Here is a 21,969-nt window from a genome sequence, read left to right on the forward strand (position 1 = left end):
ATTGTATCCCTCAGCTCTTCTTTAATGAAGAGGGCAGAAATCTTACTCCATTAAAATTGTAAGATACTAACTCTGGGCTTGGGACTGCTGTCTTCATCTGTCCTGCCTACCATGCTCTGCATGAACATCACAATCCATAGATTTCAGAAATACAGAAAAAGCTATTGGTATCTCATTCAATTTTGTTTATAATCAAGTATTTCACCTCTTGAAAGAAGCAAAGCATATAAAAGTCACTGAGTGAAATGGTGTAATTGTCTGCTGACTGCTAAATTATGAGACTAATCAGAAGACAACACCTTGTAAGGTTGCAGAGCTTCCTCCAGGACAGTCATGGTGCTCTCCCTTGGCAGTCTAGAGCCAGTGCACAAGGTCTGGATACCAAGGATACAAGAGGAGTCAGGCTTTTCAATATCACACTAAGACCCACTCACAGTTTTTCTTTTCCAGTACTGAGAATTAAATCCAGGCCTCACACTTGCCAGGAAAGCACTCTATCACTGAGCTACCTTCCCAGAGCTTTTATATCATTGTATTTCCTTTCCTTTCTTTTCATTTTACTTGGAGACTGGGGCTTACTAGGTTGCATATGCTGGTCTCAAACTTGTACTCCTCCTGCCTCAGGCCCTAGAGCAGCTGGGATTACAGGCAAGTGCCACTGGGCTCAGTTCTACTAGTCACAACATTTTTAACCTTGTCCTCTAACACTCACCTTTATAATAATAATGATTCTTCTGACTGAGACTACAAGAATCCTGACTAATATAAACAGACACAAAACATACTACTCCAACTTCTTTCTTAAAAAAGCTATATTCAGTTTAAGCCAGTGAGTGATGACTTGGAAGCAAAGGATTCAAGAATGGCAAGTAATATATAAAGAGGATAATCATACATGATATTGAGGCACATGAAATTGCCAATATTGGATTTTTAAGCTATAAAACATAATTTCATATAATTCTATCTAGTAATATTAAAAATAACAAATAACCATTCATTAATCAGCATACATAGTTGCTGGGAGAAGAATAAACAACGACATATATCTTGTATAGTTTATTAGACAACTACAGTAACATGAAAAGGAACACATTCTCACATGTGGTGGGTATCTCAGGGCAGTGTATGAGAGGCAGATCTAGAATACCATGACCACCCTACTTTCACTTTGTGAAATATATATATATATGGCCAAAATTTATCTCCTTAGATCTAAAGTAGAAAAGAGACTAAAATATGGACAAAAAGGCATTTTATAACACCTAACTTTTGAAACACAATACTAAAATCCAGGAAGAACTCATAATAGCAGACACCTGTACCCATGGTTTTGCTTTCTGAGGTTTCTGTTAATCAGTGGTCAACCATGGTTGGAAATTATTAAATGGAAAACTCCAGAAATAAGCAATTCTTGAGTTTTAAACTGCATGCCATTCTGAATAAAGAAATGAATCTGTGTCATCCTGCTCTGTCCTGCATAGAACATGAATCATCCCTTGTCCAGCATATCCATTCTGTACATGCTACCTGCCTGTTAATTGTCTAGTAGCCATCTCAGTTACCAGAGCAGCTGCTGCACTATCACAATGCTGTTATTCAAATAAACTTATTTTAAAATAAAAGTAACAATGGTCCCAAAGTGACTGATTTATTCCTTATGCATTTGCAATTTTGCTTCTAAAGGAAGCATCTAGATATGAGGAATAGAAATAATTTTCAAAGATATCAGTTAAGACAATCTTCCTGACTGGTTGCCGTGTCAGGTGCTTATAATCCCAGGAACAGGAGGCTGAGTAATCAGGACGCTGAAGCAGCAGGATTAGGAGTATGAGGTCAGCCTATACAACTCAGCAAGACTGCATCTCAAAGAAACAAAATCAGATTGTCAATCAATCAATCAATCAAAGAAACAACAAAAACCTATAAAGACAACTTTCCTGAAATAAAATTTAAATTTACAGACAGAAAAATTGTCTCAGGAAAAATTAACACACAAAATCACCACTGAACCACATTCTAGGAAGGGTACCACTGGATTTTGAAGATAAAGATATCCAAATTCAAGAATTCAGAGAACATACCTCTCACAAATCCTTTCTTAAAAACTATTAGATAATAAACTAAGGGCTACCAAGAGATGGTGGATCCAGTATTCAGCACGCCTCACAAAGGCAACCAGCGCTGATACTGGATCCATACCTGTAATGTAAAGGCAAAGAGAAAGGAGGAAAAAGCTAGCAGGTGAGGTGATGGATCTAATACTATCATAAGAACAAGTCAAATCAGTCATTGGACCTAAAGGCAAAAGATTTTTTTTTCTCATTTGATGCTTTGTATTTTGGCAAAATTTTCACTAGTTTTAAGTCCTAGAATCTTAATTAGTTTACTGAAATTACAACATAATTTATAATGACAAAATTATATTTGAGGTATGGTTTCTAAACATGATCAATGACTCCAAATTCCTATTAGCCTTAATTAACATTTATTTTACTAAGTTTCAGAGGACATTTCTCAAGTGCCTTATTTAAATAAATTCATTACAGATTTTCACTGGAATATACTTGATAGCAGCACAGACTGAAAAACTTGTCCAGGATAAAATATCTAACAGGTCAGCATACTGAAAGAGCCCAAGCTTTTCAGGCCTTAGATGCCCCAGAAAAAATAATGCAGTATACTCACTCATAAACTCTGCTCTCTCCCTAAAAACCAGACTACCTTTGAATCTAAACAAAACTAAAATCCACAAGGGAACTAACATATACATTGTGCATTTGTCTTGCAAGAGAGTTTGTTTTTATGTTTTAAATTTAATTCTGGGGTAAATTTTATTTAAAATGAATAATGAATATAACTTTCCCTTTCTTACAATACAGTTCAAATGCTATAGCTTCCTAAGTAGTTTCTATGTCTTCTATTCACTGTCAGAAAAGATGGCAACAGCTGTTTTAGGACAATTATAATGTCACACTGAAATATCTGGTGTTTTCTTAAAAGCACATTTCAAGCTACTCTGCCTTTCAGAAATAAGAAATTCTCACAGCTATAAAACCCCAAGGAGACAAGATAATTAAATGTAATATTGGATCCTAGAAGAGAAAAAAGGAGTTTAGATCAATACTATTACTACTACTGAAACTGCCACTGCTACTATCAATAATAAAAATAACGAAATCTGATTAAAGTATGAACTTTTGTTCATAATGTATCAATATTGGCTCATTAATTGCAACAAATATACCACACTAACATGTTAATACATTGGGAAATTATTTGGGGTGGACATACATGAGAATTGTACCATCTTGACAATTTTCTGTAAATCTAAAACAGCTGTAAAAAAAACTTTAAAAAAAACCTTAGAGCTGAAAGGAAGTAAAAGAAGTTATTCAGATTTCCAATAATATATAAATGATATACTAAATAATGGCATGTTTGTCCAATTGATTATTATGCATTCTAGAAAAATCATTCTGAAGATATAAATGACTATGACATAAAATGTTAAAAACATAAATATGGTATAGTTTAAAATATGTATTGACTGAAATAGAATTCCTTAGAGGAAGGATTATGAATAACTTTTTCTCTATTTTCTAAGCTTCCTTTAATATCATGACTATTTTTTTTCCAATTTAAGAATTATAGAAAAATAATCATGATCTAATAAAAACTCTCGTGCCCATTCTTGATTCATAAAAGACAAGACTAAGGAACTATGACGAAATGGAGATACTACAGTGATGTTACACTTAATTTCAATGTGGGGTCCTGAACCAAATTCTGGAACAGAAAAATGGTATTAGTGAAAAAACTAGTAAGATGTGCTAAGTTATATAATTTAATAGTCTTGTACCAACATTCATGTCTCCTTCCTCCTTCCTAAGGGAAACTTAATCTTTGTTCAAGCAAGGAACTTAGCACCTTCAGCTCCAGAGGCAGATCATTGTTACTACAATGTAATCAGTACCTGGCTTCCCCAGAGACAGTAAATGGAGTCACATCCCTTTGTGTGGAATGTGATTAAGAAAGCCTGGCAGCCTACATGTATTAGCAGCCATCTTCTCAACCACAGAGAAACCACTATAGGATCCCTGAGGACTGCAAAGGGCAACTGGAAATATCCTCAAGTCACTGAGTCTATTAGGTAAGGAGCTGTACAACTTCTTAACTCTTATTTAGAGTGAAGGGGTTTGGTTTAGTTTTGCTTGTGATACTAGGGATGAAACCCAAGGTAGACCCAAGGTATTCTACCTTTTTAAAAATTTTTGACAAGTGGCCTTGCTAAATTGCTGAGGCTGACCTTGGGCATGCAATCCTCCTGCTTTAGCCTCGCAAGTTGCTGGGATTACAGGTGTGCCCCAATGCATCTGGCTAGACCCTTATTATAAAGTCATTTTGGGTCAGAATTTTTATTACTTGCTGATAAAAGCATTCCAATACAATTTACTGAAAAATATCCATGAGAAGCAAATCCCTTCACTCTGCAACAGAAAATATACAGTTCTTACTCCCAATAATAAAATTTCACAACTGTTGACATCATATATCTTGTAGGTAATCACTCTACACTGACATGGTGGTGCTGGTTCTACAGCACACTACTACTATAAATGTCCTTTTCTTAAACAATATATTTCAGTCATAAAATGGCTTCTTTTACTTCCATGGTAAAGGAGGCCCACAAAACATAAGCCCAGTTCATTTCAGGTACGTGGATTAAAGCAACAAGGTCAGAGAGTCATCCTTGTCCTGCAGAGCAAATATCCACACTTCAAGCTCCCCATCCCCCAGTACTATCACTCTCCTTCAATTATATCTCCTTTCTAGAATATTCCACTTTATAGCTGTGCCACAGCAATTTAGGTGCATATCATCCATACCATCAGATGGGAAATATCATTCATAGAAGAAAAAACATTTCTTTATTTCTGTATTCACTGACATATATATATCTTAGGTGCCCGATATATATTGGTTTCAATGAATGTATGAGTCAGTGTTTTAGGGTCTGGAAAAGAAGCATACTAGCCTTTCTTGAAACTCAAAAAACAAACAAACAAAAAATGCTCATTTGAAATTAAACTTGTATTAGTGAGTAGAAAAAATCTCCTCCTTAATGGTGAAGTTCTAGTTCAGGAAGATAGAAAAAAGAAAAAAAAGGTACAGGGATTAGAATGAAAGAATTAAATCTGGCATTATCAATGATCTGATAAAACAGGAAATCTTAAAAAAATTACATATAAAGCATTAAAATTAATAAAGGAATTTATCAGATGGTTGGATAGAGAATTAATGTAGAAAAATTAATTGCAATTCTATATATACCAGCAGAAAAACTTTAAAAATACAATTCTGAACACCTGTTCTTTAGAATGAATCATTAATAACATGAAAGTCAACTCATAAACTAGGGAAAATACATTTTTCCATATCTGTGACTACAAAAAGATTACTTTCCAGAATATTTTTTTGACTTCCAAAAAAAAAAAAAAAAAAAAAACCCAAATGGTAAATAATATCCAAACTTAAAATGAGAAAAAAAAGTGAATGCTAAAACAAGTGGATCAAAATTTAAACAGAAACAGTATAACTGCAAAATCCCAAAAAATCTTCTCAAATATAATAATTACAAGAAAACATAGAAAGTTAGGAATCCTGGTAGATAGCTCCTGAGCCTAGTGATCGAGGTTAACATCACCAGTAGTAGAAAATGAAGCCATGTCCCTCTGATCTGATGCACATTGCTTCTGTGGTTCTTTTCCCAGAAATGTCTAATCTCAATATAATCACAAGAAAACAACAGAGAAACAATCTACAAAACCACTGCTCAGTATGTCAAGTTCATGAAAGACAAGACTAAGGAACTATGACGAAATGGAGATACTACAGTGATGTTACACTTAATTTCAGTGTGGGGTCCTGAACCAAATTCTGGAACAGAAAAATGGTTTTAGTGAAAAAACTAGTAAGATGTGCTAAGTTATATAATTTAATAGTCTTGTACTAAAGTTAACTCCTTAGTTGTGATAAATATCCTATTGTAATATAAGTTGTTAACAGAAGAGAAGATGGGTAAAGGATATATTCAGAAACTCAGTATTATTTTGACAATTTCTGCAAATCAAAAATATCTAAATAAAAAAATTTTTAAAAAACAATAAAGACATGAAGACATTTTCTAGAACAGAAAACATCTGAACACAAATATATGAAAAGATGTTCTATCTCCTTAGTAATTAGGAAAAAATAAATTACAATGAATGGACAAAAAGTGAAGAGTCTAACAATATCAATGTTAGAACAAAGAAATGAAAACTCTTTTAAGACACACTCTTAGTAATGGACTAAAATTGGGTACAATTTGGAAAACAGTTTTTTGGCTACAAAGTTGTAAAGTTAAATACATACATACATATGATCCAGTAATTTTACTCCTAAGCAAAGGCTAGAAACTTTAGTGAGCACTTGAATGTTTATGGGAGCATTATTTGTAATAATAAAAATCTCAATTTAACCCAAATGCTCACTGCTAGATAAATAAATTGTGGTATAGTTCAGGAAATGAAAATATGCATTAAAGTGAGTAAATATAGGAAAATATTTTAGAAACATGTTTAAAAATGCAAGTCATAGAAGAATATCTGTAATGTGATATTTTCGTAAGGTTCAAAACCAAGCAAAACTAAGTCACATTATTTAATGACATAAATACGGATTATTTTAAAAGCATATTTTGATTGCATATTTGAGACACTAGTTAACTCTAGGGAAAAAACACAAATAGATCCACAGTATTGGTGATATTGTTAATATTTCTTAATCTGGGAGGTGATTCCATTGGTTGGTTTTAATATCAGGCTCCAAAAATTACATGTCACATTTTGTTCTTTGGTCTGTGAAATATACTTTGTTCATTAAAAAAATAAAAATTTTTAAACTGTATTTTAGTTAAATATATACCAAACCAAGTGAATACTTCTGGGGTGACATTTTAGAAAATTTCCATTGTCTATAGTATATGTCCGAATGATTTTAATAATATTCATTACAAAATTTCAAAAAATTAAAAATTTTATCCTAATTTTTTAAAAAATGTAATTTTAATGATCTATCTGCAAATTTATTTTGTTTATTTATTTTCATGTGGTGCTGAGGATCGAACCCAGGGCCTCGCACGTGCTAGATAAGCGCTCTACCACTGAGCCACAATCCCAGCCCCTATCCTAATTTTGATATTGCAATAATAAACAGTTATGAGGAAGAAAGCTTTCCTCAGAGAAATTTATAATGTTCATCACTTCAAGTTTTTTTTCACTCACCAAAGCTCTTCTACCAACACTATTCCCACTCACATGAAGGTCGTCCAGATAATGCCTGAAACATTCCCAGCTTTCTGCAGTTGATAGGTAGGGGTTATGGAGTGTCTATATAAACATTCTATAGAGATAAGCATCAGACTGACTTGTCCTGGGTGATATGGAAATAAAAACTAGACAGAAGAAACTATGAAAAAAACAGTCCTTCAAATCAGCCTGTTTGTCTTAAAGAAAACAAGAACATTTACCAGTCAGTATTAGTGCTCTTAGCTATGCATCTCTTTCCTCTTCTAAATATTCTTAGAAAGTTTGGCCTTAAAACTAGGCTATGTACAGGTCATACATTCTTGTAGTGGTCACCACTATCATTACTGCTCTTAAATAAATGCTCCCATGCACACTGGTTCATGCTGAAACTCACCCAAATAAGCAAAATGGTATCAGATCCCTGAAAAGACAGGTGTGGGGAGGAGTCAACACTGGCTGAACATATGGCCCAGAACCTCAGTAACAACACAAGGTGAACAAGACATGTGACAAAGACGCAACACCACTGGCTGTGTATTTTCTACAACCAGGAAGAGAGACCAAGTTATTTTCCCTTCTTCCAGCTCAGTAATATGACACAATAGAAGGTAGCAAGTAAGGAACAATGACTTCAGAAAAAGTGTTTTATCAGTGAAAACAGACAAAAAAAAAACCAGGAAGAAGGTCCAACAGTACTGAATGATTTTAGGAAAGACCCTGAAGCTTGAGAATGAATTAGTGTTGCTACGTAGGATCAGCAAAGAGACTGGAACCAGTCCCGAGAGCACAAGAAGCTGATGGCATCTACAGTTCTCCTTTAATACTTTGAAGAAAGAGCACTAGAATTTGCAGGTGGGGATGGCGATTTGGGAAGAAGTATAAGTGCCTGCATACAGTGTCCTTGGGAAACAAACCAAGTGACACCAGGACCAACCTCCTCTATTCTTTGACTTTTGCTCTGCTTTGACCAGGATGCTCTTGGTTTGCAAGATGTGGCTTTTTCCAAAGCTGAGCATTGTAGACCAGCAGGTGGAGCCCAACAATCACCAAAAAAGAGCCCCCTCCTCAGCCTGATTGGCTTTTTATCTACTAGCCAGCTAGAGACACGCCCCTGAAAAGGACTTATAATTTGGTAACACAAGTTCCTGGCATCACACAACTCAACCTTTCCCTCAGAAGGTTCTTTAAATAAGGAATATGTTCAGGAAAGGTAAAATATTCCTTTTGTGCAGGGGGAATGATTGAAGAGTTATTTTTCAGTGTGCTCATCTTAGAAGCAATGCTTCCATAAAAAACACTAATTTTCCATTTGCTTTTTCTATCTACCTGGTTTCTTTTTCATTTTCCTAGTAAATATAACTTATTTAATGTGTGACCACTTCAATTCATATCTACCCCCAAAAGAATTCAGTACCTATCAAAACTGAGTAGAAGAGCAAAAGCATCTACTTTTGTCTGTCAGCGAGTATCTGCCAACTGGCCCTACAGAGCAAAGCCGGGAGACAAAGCCCCCGCACACTTCCTTCTCCACACACCTGGCAATCAGAACTTCCCTTCCTCTGCTTTCATCCTGTCTCCTTCTTGGCTTCAATAGACTCTGTTGTCCTTCATTCATAAAAGCCAGCAGCACAACGACAAAATCTCTATATCTCATTCAAATAGCCTTCCATTAAGACTAGGCAATCCCAGGTTCAAACCAAAATTTCTCATTCTGCACTGACCTATTCATCTTATCTCTTCTCCCAACCCCCATAGCCATCAGAGTTTGGCAGATAAAATAACATGAACATGTCAGTTTGCTCCATGTTAGTTTACATCTGACATCTTCAGTTAGCCTTCAGTGTTGCTACTGTTTCTCACAGTAGCTGCCAAAAAACTTTTTTTTTTCAAGATTTATCCTTACATATTTGAGAATAAACCATAACAAATCTAGGAGAAAGTGATCATGAAACCTCCATGCTCACAACATCCTGGCAGGAAGGCTGGGACTGTGAGCTCTGGACTCCAGGATAGCATATTCCACCAAGGCAGGAGTAACACAGGCATGAGGGCCACTGCATGAGTTTCTAAAAGGAAAGATGATTTAAGAGGGTTGGGAAGCTCTTAAAACTGTAAATCTGATATAATTACAAATCATTCCAACAAGGATGTCAATGTGACTTTTTAATTATCCTGGCCAAGAGTCTAGTACTAAATATCAAAAGTATTAAATATATTGTGATGTATGACAAAAAGCAGTCATCCCTAAAAGCCAGCAAGGGCTCACCAAGAACAGACTACCTTTGGGTTTTTGATAGCATTAAAAGATTGAAATTCATGAAAAAGTGGTAAATGTGATATACAGAGAAGAGAACAAGGCTCAAGGAAGAGCTTTCATGACAATTTTAAAAGTAAGATGGAAAATAACTTCCTAACTAGAGGTCTCCAATACTGTAATATTCTTTAAGTTCTCCTTTAATGGAGACACCAAAGTACCTGTGGGACTGCCAGAGCAGCAATGCTTACAGAGAACATGAAGCCAAAAATCAATGGTCTCCTCCTGGACCCTTCCAAATTACTGACATCAGATAGCCAATGTGTGCATCCATTCTATTCAGACTTTTTGTTTAAACATCTGTATCTTTTAACCTGGCACTCTGCATCTGATTTGTATACTTGCTGCATGCTGTATACACCTGTCAAGTGTTTATTCTGAAGCCACAGAATCTTGGTTCTCATCATTTTCTGTTCCAAATGCCTCCTGTTCTCTAGCTTAATTTATGTTCTACTTTCCTAGCTGAACTGGGTCAAGACCTCAAGGTCATCAACTCCTTTCCATCTATTCACTTGACCAGTCTTGTCCAAAAATATTTTCATCTTAAAGAAGTTCACAGCCAAGTAAAAACACTTAAAAGGAACTGCAGTCCACACATGGGAGAGCTACATCAATGGTTACTCTGGAAAGGTATAGGAGTACCCCCAAAAGAAGGCCTACAGGGAAGATGTTCTGAGCAGACAACTGAGTTGAATTTAAAAGTTGAGTATTTCATGGAGCAAACTCTGGAGAGGAGAGTCTCTGCTGGCAAAGGAAGTACAGTGCGCAGGGTCTGGAGCTAGGAGCAGTCGGCCAGGGAAGTAGCAAGCACTGAGGCATAAGCAAAGGCAGGTGGGGGCCAGGACTGCTCTCGGGTAATCCCACCAGCATCTGCCCTCCCACCCAAGTCTGAGGCCTGTAGTTCACACAAGATTCTATGATTGGTTTTTCTCCTTTGTGCCCCATTCTAATCAGTTATTGCATCTGGGAGTATTTACCTTCTTAATCTCCTCTGAATCTTTCACTCCTCCTCTTTCTCCCATAGTGGACTCTTCATTTCAGATTCTCCTACCTCCTCTGTCTTCCTGAATTAGCTTATAGTGATTCTGTCTGCTGGTTGTGTCCCTTCCCATCCCCACTGTACTCTCAGTCCAAGAGATCTTTTAGGAAAGATCTTCTGTTCTCCAAGAAATGATTCTGGATTTCTCCCTTCACATACCTCTTTCACTTCCAGAAAATTATTTCATTTCTATGGAAGAAGTTATGACATTCTTTTTTTACTACAGTTGGAGCTCAGAGAGATGGGCCATTCAACTCATCTTCTTTATCCGCGCTCCTGCCTAGGGTGTTGAGTCCCACAGTTCTGCTAATTGGGCAGTGGATTGAGGGAGCCTGGACCCCACCAATGGGTAAAACTACTGGCCAGGGTAAATACCTGCCTCAAGCTAGATCAATAAGATATTCTACCTTAGGAATTCTGGGCAATAATCTAGACATGAGTATGTAGCCATGCATTTTACTAAGCATATAGATGGCTACTGTGCAGAGATATGCCAAATGACATAGTCCATGACAGAAAGGGGTCTCTATCAAATAGTGCCTGGGCTGGTCAGAGTGGTTGAGAGAGAAGCTGTGATCCTTTGCTGCATGTTAGTTCTCAGTTTCTCATGAGCCCACATCCATTTCCTGCCCTGAGATTTAGGAAAGCCATCATAGCAATTCCCTTTTATTTAAATTATAAGAAAGGGATTTCATTTCTTATAATCAAATAATCCCTATGCCATTTAAGTCCTTTTGCATTATAGTTTCTTGGAATAAAGAAAATATAGCTGTTCATTTTTGTGCTTCTCAGATAATAAGGCATAGCACATGACATAAGGCTGATAAAAACCTGTCGGGAGAACTGAATTTAACTACAGAGAGGTAAATAATTTTAAGACGTAATTAATTAGTAGTAATGACACATGCAGAAGATGAACGGTATCATTAAGAACAGAGATGCAGGGGCAGGGAAGAAATTCAGAAGCAAAGCATCTTAGCTCTACTTGACTTGTAGGCACAGTGTACACCGAAGCTGACCACACACACAGCACCACAAGTACTGCCTGGTCAATGCCAGGCAAAGATGAGGGAAGAAACCTCGGCAGTCAGCACAGCACGTTCAGCACGGGAAACGGTGGCTTAAGTTCCTAAAGATCAGTGACTTACAGCCAGAACAGCACATCAAGGCGACCACCGCCTTGCCCAGCAGCTGCAGCCCTCACCCCTCATGTGACAGCATCATCTGAGAGCTTCGTCATGAAAACCTGCCAGGTTTTATTATTCAAAATAATTCAAAATATTCAAAATAATTTTCTCTATTTCCACAAAGATGTTTTAATTTGCTCTAATCAGTTATTCATGTCCACAAAGATTTTAAAAGGCATAGTTCCATAAAACACAACTACAATGTCTTAAGAAGGTAGAGAACAAGCATAGTTTTTTATTTGATTATCTTAAAATTTTATTTTGAAAATTACACGACAATACATGATTACCATATTTTTAAAATATTCTTTCTTGGGGCTGGGGTTGTGGCTCAGCGGTAGAGTGCTCGCCTAGCATGTGTGAGGCATTGGGTTTGATCCTCAGCACCACATAAAAATAAATAAATAAAGGTTTAAAAAAATAAAATAAAATATTCTTTTTTTGGATCCAACAAAGGTGTTTGTTACTTCAAAGGCTCGACTCCCTTTTGGTTGTTGTTGCATCTACCCTTTGACTAGGGTCCTGATGAAGCAAGGGCTCAGTTGTATGAGAGAACCTACAGGATCATTAGAGTAATAACAGAAACAGAAACATAAGAATCTTCCTGGTTGAAGATTTCCTAACTACACCCTTACAACCTGAACACTAAGGCAGCAGTCCAATCCAGAATGCACAAAGGGCTCAGGCAGAAAGGCAGATAAAGGACAAGACTGGGTTTCCTGGTGTGATGTGAAAGACTTCCCTTCTCACTGTCAAACAGCATGGCAGCATAATCAAAGTTAGTATAAAGGTGCCCTAAACTGAGTTCTTTCCTGTGACCAGAGGCCAGTGTCATGGCCACCATCAGACCTTTTGATTTGATAGTGAGAAACGGGAAAGCCTGTGAAAAGGATTACTTGGGGCTCAAGAGGTTGACATCACTCTTGGATAATGAGTTAAGTTTAAAAATAATGACACTGCAATCGCACCATTTTAGAGCAAAAAAGAAAGTTCAACAGTTCCTAAGAGGCTCTGAGTTCAAGGAAATCACACTGATCTTCACATAACTGAAAAGTGGCTCTGGGGTATTTGTTAACATCAGTATGACCTGGATTACATGGCTAGGCATAAGAAGCTAAGTGTAGAATAAGCCTGGTAAAAGCAGCACACTGTGGCCATCCGTTCAGTGTTGCCTCACATCACCACAGAACATTCCCAGGAGGATCCATTCTGTATAAGTCAGATAACCAACCAGCAAGCCACTACACTGGACTAAGAGTTAAATGTCAGGAAAGACTCTTCTATATTGTGTACCTTTCATTGCCATTTCCTATGAAGCAAAAGTCAGACATCATTCATAATAAAGACCTAAAGATACAACTAAAAAAATTATTTTTCTTTCAAAGTGATTGCTAGTTATAAGAAAACAGTCATAGCACTTGATCAGATAGTGAAGTCTAGCAGTTTCTTTAAATAAAAATTAAATGACCATCTCTAAGACTTAAGTTAGGCTGATTTCTGACAGCTTCCACAGAAACATGGCACTCTTCTTCCTGCCTACAGTAGTAATAATTTAGCTTTTAATGCTAAGGTGAAACCTTTGGCACTAATCAACCTGACTGCAAGATCAACACCAAAAAGCACACCATTCAAACAAGACTTTATATTCATACTTTAAAGCAAAGAAACTGGGAGGTCTCCTGAATATGCTTGGACTTTGCATATTTTAAAAAAGCATCTGAAAGGAAAGAACTGGCTATTTGATGCAATGAATTTGCTGCAGAACACAAGTATGAATAGGATTCATGACACAACAGGAAACTGTAGAGGCTCAGAATGTGCTTATATTTTATGCCAGAAACAAAAACAAAAAGGCTACTGTTTGGTAATTCAAGGAACCTGTTGGCAACTAGTTGAAGTGAAGTAAGGGTAACTTCTGGACTCAGAACCACCATACCTTGGCTTTAATAAAGAAACAATAACTAAAATTCATAAAAAGTTAGTATGAAGTGCCTTAAACTGAGTTCTTTCCTGTGACCAGTGGTTTTTCTTGCCAGAGATCACCTACCCCAGCGCAAAATTGCTGTCCTCCTTCCAGTCCACGATGCGGCAGATGAACAATGTGTTGGCATAATCTTTAGGCCGGGTCACAAAGTCCTGGGGACAGTCCTTGAGAGGTACATAGATTCTAGGCACTCGGTGGTCTGAGGGAGAAAACAGGGCATATTTCCTAAACAGCTCACTGTTCTTATCAGCCAACAGTTTGAGGATGCCGGTGGCCGCTCGGGAATGTTTTTTCTCCAAGATGTAAACCACCTGAAAACACCAAAGATAATGTCAGTGTTGCTCATCTGTAGAACTGGGTATCAGGTGAAGTCAGGAGGATATTATCTGATCAACTAGCAGAGTCCAGCAGTAAGTAATCAATAAGTTGCAATAATTTAAGCATATATAGCCAAGGAAAAAAAACTATGCAGTACATGAATAAATTAGATCAAAGTGCTTTTATAACTGTGACCTATGTCTTATGAAGAAAAGTGAGACTTCAGCAGATAGGTATAGCTCCAGGTATTTGTTCTGCATTATACTTTTCTCACATCAACATACCAGCATACTCTATGAACAATATATAAATGCTTTAAAAATGTTATTAAATATAAATTACTATTCTTATTAAGTTATAACTTCTTTGCTGAGATTTTCTATTTTCTCAAATGTTTCAAGAGAATTTTCCAGAGCTTGCTGAAGCATCTTCATAATGGTCATTGTGAAGCCTGGTCATAACATCAATGGTTTCATGTAGGTATAAGTTATACCTTTTCTCTCTCAAGTTATGATTTTCCTGGTTCTTGGTATGATGATTGGTTTTTGTTTGAATCCTGAACTTTCTGGCTATTGACATTAGGAGATGCTGGTATTATTTAACTCTTTCATGCTTGGCAGTCACAGTATTGAGGTTTACTTAGCATGCAGATCCTGGCCTATTGCTGTGGGCTGAGATTCCAATGACAATTTTGTTTTCAGGGTCTCTGCAGTATTATTTTGCAAAGTTTGGTTTACACGGTGCCACTGGGACTCCCACTGGTTCTCTACTGATGCTGTTTGTGAGGAATTAGGGGACTCTCCAGGCCAGGGCACCTGAAAATGTGGAATAGTACTCTCTAGCCTGCAGGGACAAAGAGGTTTCCCATTTAGGGATTTCCTGTTTGTGGCACAATCTCCTTACTGGCACTACCTGACTATCTGTCCAATGTCTCTGGATGTGAGAGAATAGTCTCCAGTCCTCAAGGACAAAGAGACTTCCCAGATTGCACACCTAATATGGTAGAATTCCCCTTCAAACAGCTTTCATAATTTCCGAGTTGCTCTGGGTGAGGACAAAGGGGCCTTGCCCACCAGGTCGTTTGTTGTGGCAAGATCCTTTTTACTGGTATCCTCATGCTTTCTGGTGCCTCGAGGTGAGAGAGGGGAATCCCTGGCCCATAGGACAAAGAGGCTTCCTGTATCAGGTGCTTCTTGGAGTAGGATCTCCCTTGGTAGAGTCACTCAGATGCCCACTGTCTCTCAGTGGGGAGAGGCCTCTCAGGCCTAAGGGGAAAGGAAAGCCCTTCTCATGATCACTCACTGTTATCAGGGCTCCCAGTCAACTCCTTCACAGATGCTGCTGGCTTGCCTGGCATCTCTGAGATAGAGGTTTCTTGGACAGACCGGAGTCTATCTGGCCATTGCCAGGCTGAGATTCAGAAACACCTTCTAATAGTAGGGCTGTAAAGTCCCTGACTCTATGTAGTTTCTTTAGTCCGGAGGTCCCTAACAAGTGTTCCCTTCTTTTTTTTACCCTTTCAAGTTCTCTTGGGGTTTCCTGCCCCCACCCCCCAAACCAGCGTTTATAGATATCCTTAGTGGGAGGAGCAAAAAAAAAAAATCAAGCCATGCTATCTTGTCTGACCCAGAAGTCCTTGCATCCTGGTTTAATTTCTGATAGCACAGAAATGCAGAAAGCAGCTTGAACCTGTGGTTCATATGAAGTTAGCTTTAGGCAGAGCATAAGCTTGGCATACAAGTGCTGCTTACCTTGTAATTTTATTTTATTTGATATTTTTTACTTTTTAAATTTTTTTGTACTAGAAATCAAACCCAAGGGTGCTCTACCACTGATCTACATGCCCAGCCCATTTGAAATTCTGAGACAAGAGTCTTGCTAAATTGCTGAGGCTGGCCTCAAACTGGTGATTTTCCTGCCTCAGCGTCCTGAGTCCCTGGGATTATAGATGTGTGCCACCTGCCCTGCCTTGTAATTTTAGATTAAATTCATTAAAAAATGTTATCCAAGAGGGAGAGAAAGAAAAGGGGAGAGGATGGGAAGAAGGGGTGGGCACAATTGGAGGGCAGTAGCAAATCACAGAATACAAGTTCTATGGACGGAGTGTTGCTCTATTCAGCTCTTATCATAGTCATTTAGAAATGTGGCCCAGTACAGCCAGATGTTTGTTTGAAAAAGAAGCTAGAAGCATGATTTTTTTTATGGAAACACTTTCTGTATGTTTGTTTAATGTAAGTTATGAAGTCAAAGTTTTAAAATCCTGCACAGGTAAAATGAAACAGGTGTAGGAGCCAGATGCAGACCCCGGCCACCCAGTCATTACAATCTTCCACACCTAGCACATTGCCTGGAACATGGTTAGTCCTCAAAATGCCTATTGAAATATAGATCTGGATAACTGAATGGCAGTGGGAGTAACATACATAAATTTGAAATTGTTCAGGTCAATATGTTGGTGAGATTCTCCTAACCAGCTGGCTGGCGACTGGCACACTGCATTCCCAGGTCAAGCACACTGACAAGATACCTCTGGTACACGAAGCCTCACATTATGATGCCATTCAATTCTTTGCCCTTGCGTCACTTTGCCTTCTGCCACCATTAGTTATCTGCATAGCCAGAGTCGGCTGTATTTGATCCCACATCTGAGGATGCTACTAACATACATAAGCTTTTAATAAAATTGTGCAAAAAAATGAAACAGGAATGTAAAAATAATTATTATGTGATAAGTGAATTGAATACTTTGAAAAAACTAAAAAGGAATTCTTAAAATTCATTTTTTGAATTAGCTATGACAGTTTTAAAAATTGAAGCAAAAACTAAAATCTAGAAGGAGTTGATATTCCTATTACTTCTCCCAGTGTCTTAAATTCTGAGTTCACTTTATTCATCCATTCACTTATTGCTTGTAGTACTAGGAATGGAACCCAGAGGAGCTCAACCAGCCGTTTTCATTTTTTATTTTGAGACAGGGGTTTGCTGAGTCGCCTAGGCTGGAAGTGAACTTGCGATCCTCCTATCTCAGTCTCCTGAGTCAGTTGGATTATAGGTGTGTGCCACTGTGCCTGGCTTTGCTCCACTTTCAATAACCCAAACTGGAAGTCATAAATGCCTGATTGTACATGGGTTATAAACAAGAAAGAATACAAAACTCCAAACATACTTAAAGAAAAGGCCTTGGCCCTTTATACAAAGATAAGGAAGTGAATACACATTTACTTTTTTAAAGTTACAAGACCCATTCCTAATTTCCTGAGTCTACTAACTTTTCTGATTCACTGACTAACTATAGTCCTAACTGAATCTCAGGAGACTGACAAGTAGCTCAGGTGTTAACCATTGGAAGAGTGGAAAAAATCTGCAATCAATGACCTTAGCTGATTTCTGCAGCGACTTCTCTGATAAAGCTTTTGTGTCTTGTGACATGGAGGTGCTCTCATCTTTTGTAACTGGTGCATTAGCATCCTCTTTTCCTAAATTAGAAAGACAAAGAAAAAGAAGAGCAGGGATCAATTAGATGAATATCCATTAGGCATACGGACTTTGAAGATTTGAAAACTAAGACTGGGAAAGATTTCTGGATACCAAGTACCCCACATCACTCACTCACAGTGGTTGGATGACTTGACTATGGCCAATCATGTCACATATCTGTATCAATGCTCACTTTGAGCACCTGGCTCAGCAGGCCACATTTGCTCTACTTTACATCATTCGCATGCTAAACACCATACTAGCAGAGAACATCTAATATGCTGAATTAAACTAAATCATCTGTGTATCAAAATGCCAACAAAAAAAAAAGATATTAAGTACTGTCCAGCCCACAATGAAGAATAGAGATAGATTAATTTATTAAAGCACATCTGCTGAAACAGTACAAAATCAAAATAAATGTTAACTTTTAAAAGAACTTTGGTACCAGCCATAACAAACAAAATGGTGGAAAATTTATTATATTTATTAAATAAATAAATAAAAGCCCAACCCTGATTTTCCTGGCATTTCTTAGAGACATTATATAAAGAATAAAGCACTTAAAGTCTTTTATGTTTAATTTCCTTTCTTAAAAAACTTATAAAATGCACATTCACCCAAGAAACTAAAACCACATCTCCCGAGAAAGAGGCAATTAGGCTCCATACCAGAAGTATTAAAAACACACATGAATAAAAACAGCAAATTACACACCTTTGAACATTTAAAATTTTTGTATTTTCATTTATTACATTAGATTCCTCCCCACTAAAAATTACCCTCTATCCAAGTATATTGGAATCGCAAGTTCTAGGGATCACAACCAAATTCATGTGGGACCCACTTCACAGAGACTCATACTTATCATCATTTAGACATAACCAAAGCCAAAATAAATAAATAAATTCTTTTCAGGACTGGCTGCCTCTAGCAAAGGCTCAGCTAAAGGCCAACTTTGACCATTCTGGGCATGCTCTGAAAACACTGACATGATCTGACCTACTGAAGCTAAAGAATGATCAACTGTGTGCTTTTCCATCTATGAAATCTACCTACTGATGAGCCCACTAAAAGCAGAATCTTCATTATCTTCTGAAAAGAAAATGCAAACACAAACTTTTCTACTATCGATGACTTATCCATCAGTAAAAGAGGGATAGTCATCCAAGTTCATCTTTTAATTTAGGCCATAGTCTAGAATTTCAAAATCATAAGATGCTTTCAGAACAACATTTTTTTTTTATAATCTTGGGGCAAAAATAAAACAATACAAGCGGTGGATCTGTTTGTTCCATAATATACCTTGCAGTGTTCTGCAGGAAATAAGGTAACTTAGGAAAGAACAGGAAGATAAAATTAAGAGTACATGCTACTTAGAAATCTGACATGTAAGCTTTTGGTCTCAAAAGCTGTGGAAATGAGTTCAGGGTAGAGAGAGAACTGGTTTTTCCAGGACAGCCCAAACCCAAGGCTAGTAGCTTTCTAGTATGGTCACTGATGGTTCCATCTTAAAATGACTATTAGTTCAGATTCCACCCCAACAACAGTGACTCTTCTATTCCAAAGGTTATTCGAGGTTAGATCCAAAGAGAGAGGGCGACCCATGGCAGTGGGCCCAAGCATGATTTCCAGATATCACACCTGAACATGACCTTTATAGGTTCTGTATTCATAAGGTTATCCTGGAAAAAATAAGGCTTTGTTCATAGTTACATCCTAATAAATTAAAGCAAAGTTTATAGCCTTGCAGGTGAGAATCATAGATATTATGATCAATGAACGTAAAGAAATACAATGCCAAGTTGGAAAGGTGAATCACCTTAATATGTTTCCAACTACTACTATTTCTTGCCACACTGAAGAGCAAAGTTGTCAGTTTAATGAGAGAATCGAATGCATTACTGAATCACAAGATCATGTATTTATTCATTTATTCCATGTATACTTATTGAGCACAGGGCATTGAGGATTCAGTTGTAAGATATAGATCCCAGCCCTTAGGGAACATACAGGCTAATGTGGAAATGATGTTATATAAATAATCACTCAATAAATATAAAATTACAGATTGTGATGAAGAATAAAAAGAAAAGAATAGTCCTATGGAGGAAGGGAAAAGGATGTGAGACTTAGGTTAGCGATCATGGAAAGGCTTGTGAGGAAGTAATGTTTAAGCTGAGAAAAGAAGACGGTGTATATAGAGTAATAGGGGGTCAAAAGACCCCAAGGCAGGGAATGACAGGAGGGTGGTAAAAACAGGAAGTTCTTTGCACAGTCAAGGACTGGAAAGAGGACTGGAAATAGGACTGGGAAGGTGGAACACAATTAGCAAGAATAGGCAGTGCAAGACATGAGAATGAGAGGGAGACAGGAGTCAAGGCAGGTGGGCACTACAGGAGATAAGAACCCCGAGCTAAGCCTATGTTAAATGGGAAGCTGACTTTTGTGCAAGAATAGCATGACCAAGGCAAGATTAGAGCAGGCTATGAGTGGATGTGAGGAGATCAGTGAGGTGTTACTCCAGGAGTCCAGGCGTTGGAGGACACAGCTGTGATGCAGACTCTGGAGGCAGAATTAAAACGTATTTTGCAATTGAGCTGATATACTGGTGGGGATTTAATATAAGATTTAATATAGAGATCCAACATGGCGGCGGCCGCGAAGAGATCAAGTCTCTGACCTCTTCAGCTGCGCGGGCATAGGGAGTCGTAAACTGTCTAAATGCTGTTTGCTCAGGATCACTAGGCAATGCTGAGCTAACGTGGATCTGGGGTAAACAGTCTGGGCCTCTCAGAACACACACCGAGCCTGGATCGGATGCATTCAAGCTCCGGTTCGCCTGCTTCTCGCAGCCATACTGCTGTGACTCAGCACTAACGATCTGGCTGAAACAACTGCTCGGCCCTTCTGAACTACGGAGGTAAAAGCCAACCGAGCCTTCAAAGGCAGTGGCCACAGGATTGAAACGGGGCTTGGGAGAGACAGTCAGGACCCACCCGTTGCATTGGTCACCCGGCAAAGGGAACGAACTATCACCATTTGCATGATCACCACCAAAACGCGGAGGAGGAGATAACTTCATTGAAACCAGCGGCGACAGGTGTGTAATCCCCTAGCCTTCCCTCTCCACACAGCGGGGAAACCTTAAGGGCCCCTCCCAGCTCTCCCCTGAGCGCAATAGCCAGACCGAGGGAATCAGGAGTGGCGCGGGACTTGCAGCGCAGAACTCCCGGCTACCGGTCCCACCAGTACTGACAACTGAGGTCCCTTGCACCAGCTACCGGGGGCGTGGCTACCAGAGGGCAAGCTGGGGGTTCTCAGCCCCAAGCACTACAAACTTAGGGTCTGAGGGAATAGCAAACAGGAGAGTGTGCCCTGTCGTTTATGAAAACAGGGCTCCCAGGAGCAGCAGACCTGGCGTGTAGCCAGTATTGTGGTGAGCGTCACCAGTGAGCGGGGCCTGGCTTGAGGAAAAGTGGGGAAGTGACTAGACACAAGAGAAGGCCCTAGGCAATTAGGATTGGAGACCCGCCCAGTCTGGGAGGAAGAGCTGCTGCACAGGGATTGGTTCCCGCCTACTGAGAGGAAAAGCTTGGCCCAGTGGGCACAGCTCCACCTACTGGAAGAGAAGTTAATCAAACTCTAAGACTGCATTTATTAATTTTTTAAAAAATTTTTTAATATTTATTTTTCAGTTTTTCGGTGGACACAACATCTTTATTTTATTTGTATGTGATGCTAAGGATCGAACCCAGCATCCCGCGCATGGCAGGCGAACGCGTTACCGCTTGAGCCACATCCCCAGCCCCTATTAATTTTTTTTTTTAACTTGGGGATTTTTTTTTTCATTTTCATTTTTTTGTTGTTGTTTTTTAACTTTTTAAATTTTTTTAAATTTTTTTATTTTATTATTTCTTTTAATTTTAATTTCCATTTCTTTTATTATTTTTTTAAATTTTTTTCTTTTTTTATTTTCTATTTTTTTTCTTTTGTCTTTTCATTTCTTTTCAATTTTCTTATTCCCCCTTTCTTGAATTCTACCTGCTTACTCTCATTCTCTTTAGTGACTTCTTCCCTTCCCTTCTAATATCTTTCCTCCCAAGCATCAAATAAATTTAGAAGAATAAACAGTAACTCAGCAGTCAAACAGAACAAGAAGTAACATGAGCAGCATGAAAAAGCAAGAATAAAAGGAGTACAAACAATGCAGGACAGCCTAAATAGTCAGGAGGACCTAGAGTCATCAGAAAAATGGTCATATAAAGAACTCAAGGAATACCTTAGACAGATGGAAT

General features: G+C 38.1%; 1 protein-coding gene across 6 annotated transcripts in view; it reads right to left on the reverse strand.

Moving 5' to 3' along the window:
* Dis3l2 (DIS3 like 3'-5' exoribonuclease 2) overlaps nt 1-21,969 on the reverse strand; it is a 343,677-nt gene that overhangs the window by 172,792 nt on the left and 148,916 nt on the right. For all 6 annotated transcript variants that reach the window (XM_076866045.2, XM_076866042.2, XM_076866043.2 and 3 more), the window contains 2 exons: nt 17,570-17,670; nt 13,940-14,187 (listed from right to left, as the gene is read on the reverse strand). In XM_076866045.2, coding sequence (XP_076722160.2) covers nt 13,940-14,187; nt 17,570-17,670 — 349 coding nt within the window. The remainder of the gene's footprint in view (nt 1-13,939; nt 14,188-17,569; nt 17,671-21,969) is intronic.

This window comes from Callospermophilus lateralis, chromosome 9 (genome assembly GCF_048772815.1).
Source record: "Callospermophilus lateralis isolate mCalLat2 chromosome 9, mCalLat2.hap1, whole genome shotgun sequence".
NCBI lineage: Eukaryota > Metazoa > Chordata > Mammalia > Rodentia > Sciuridae > Callospermophilus > Callospermophilus lateralis.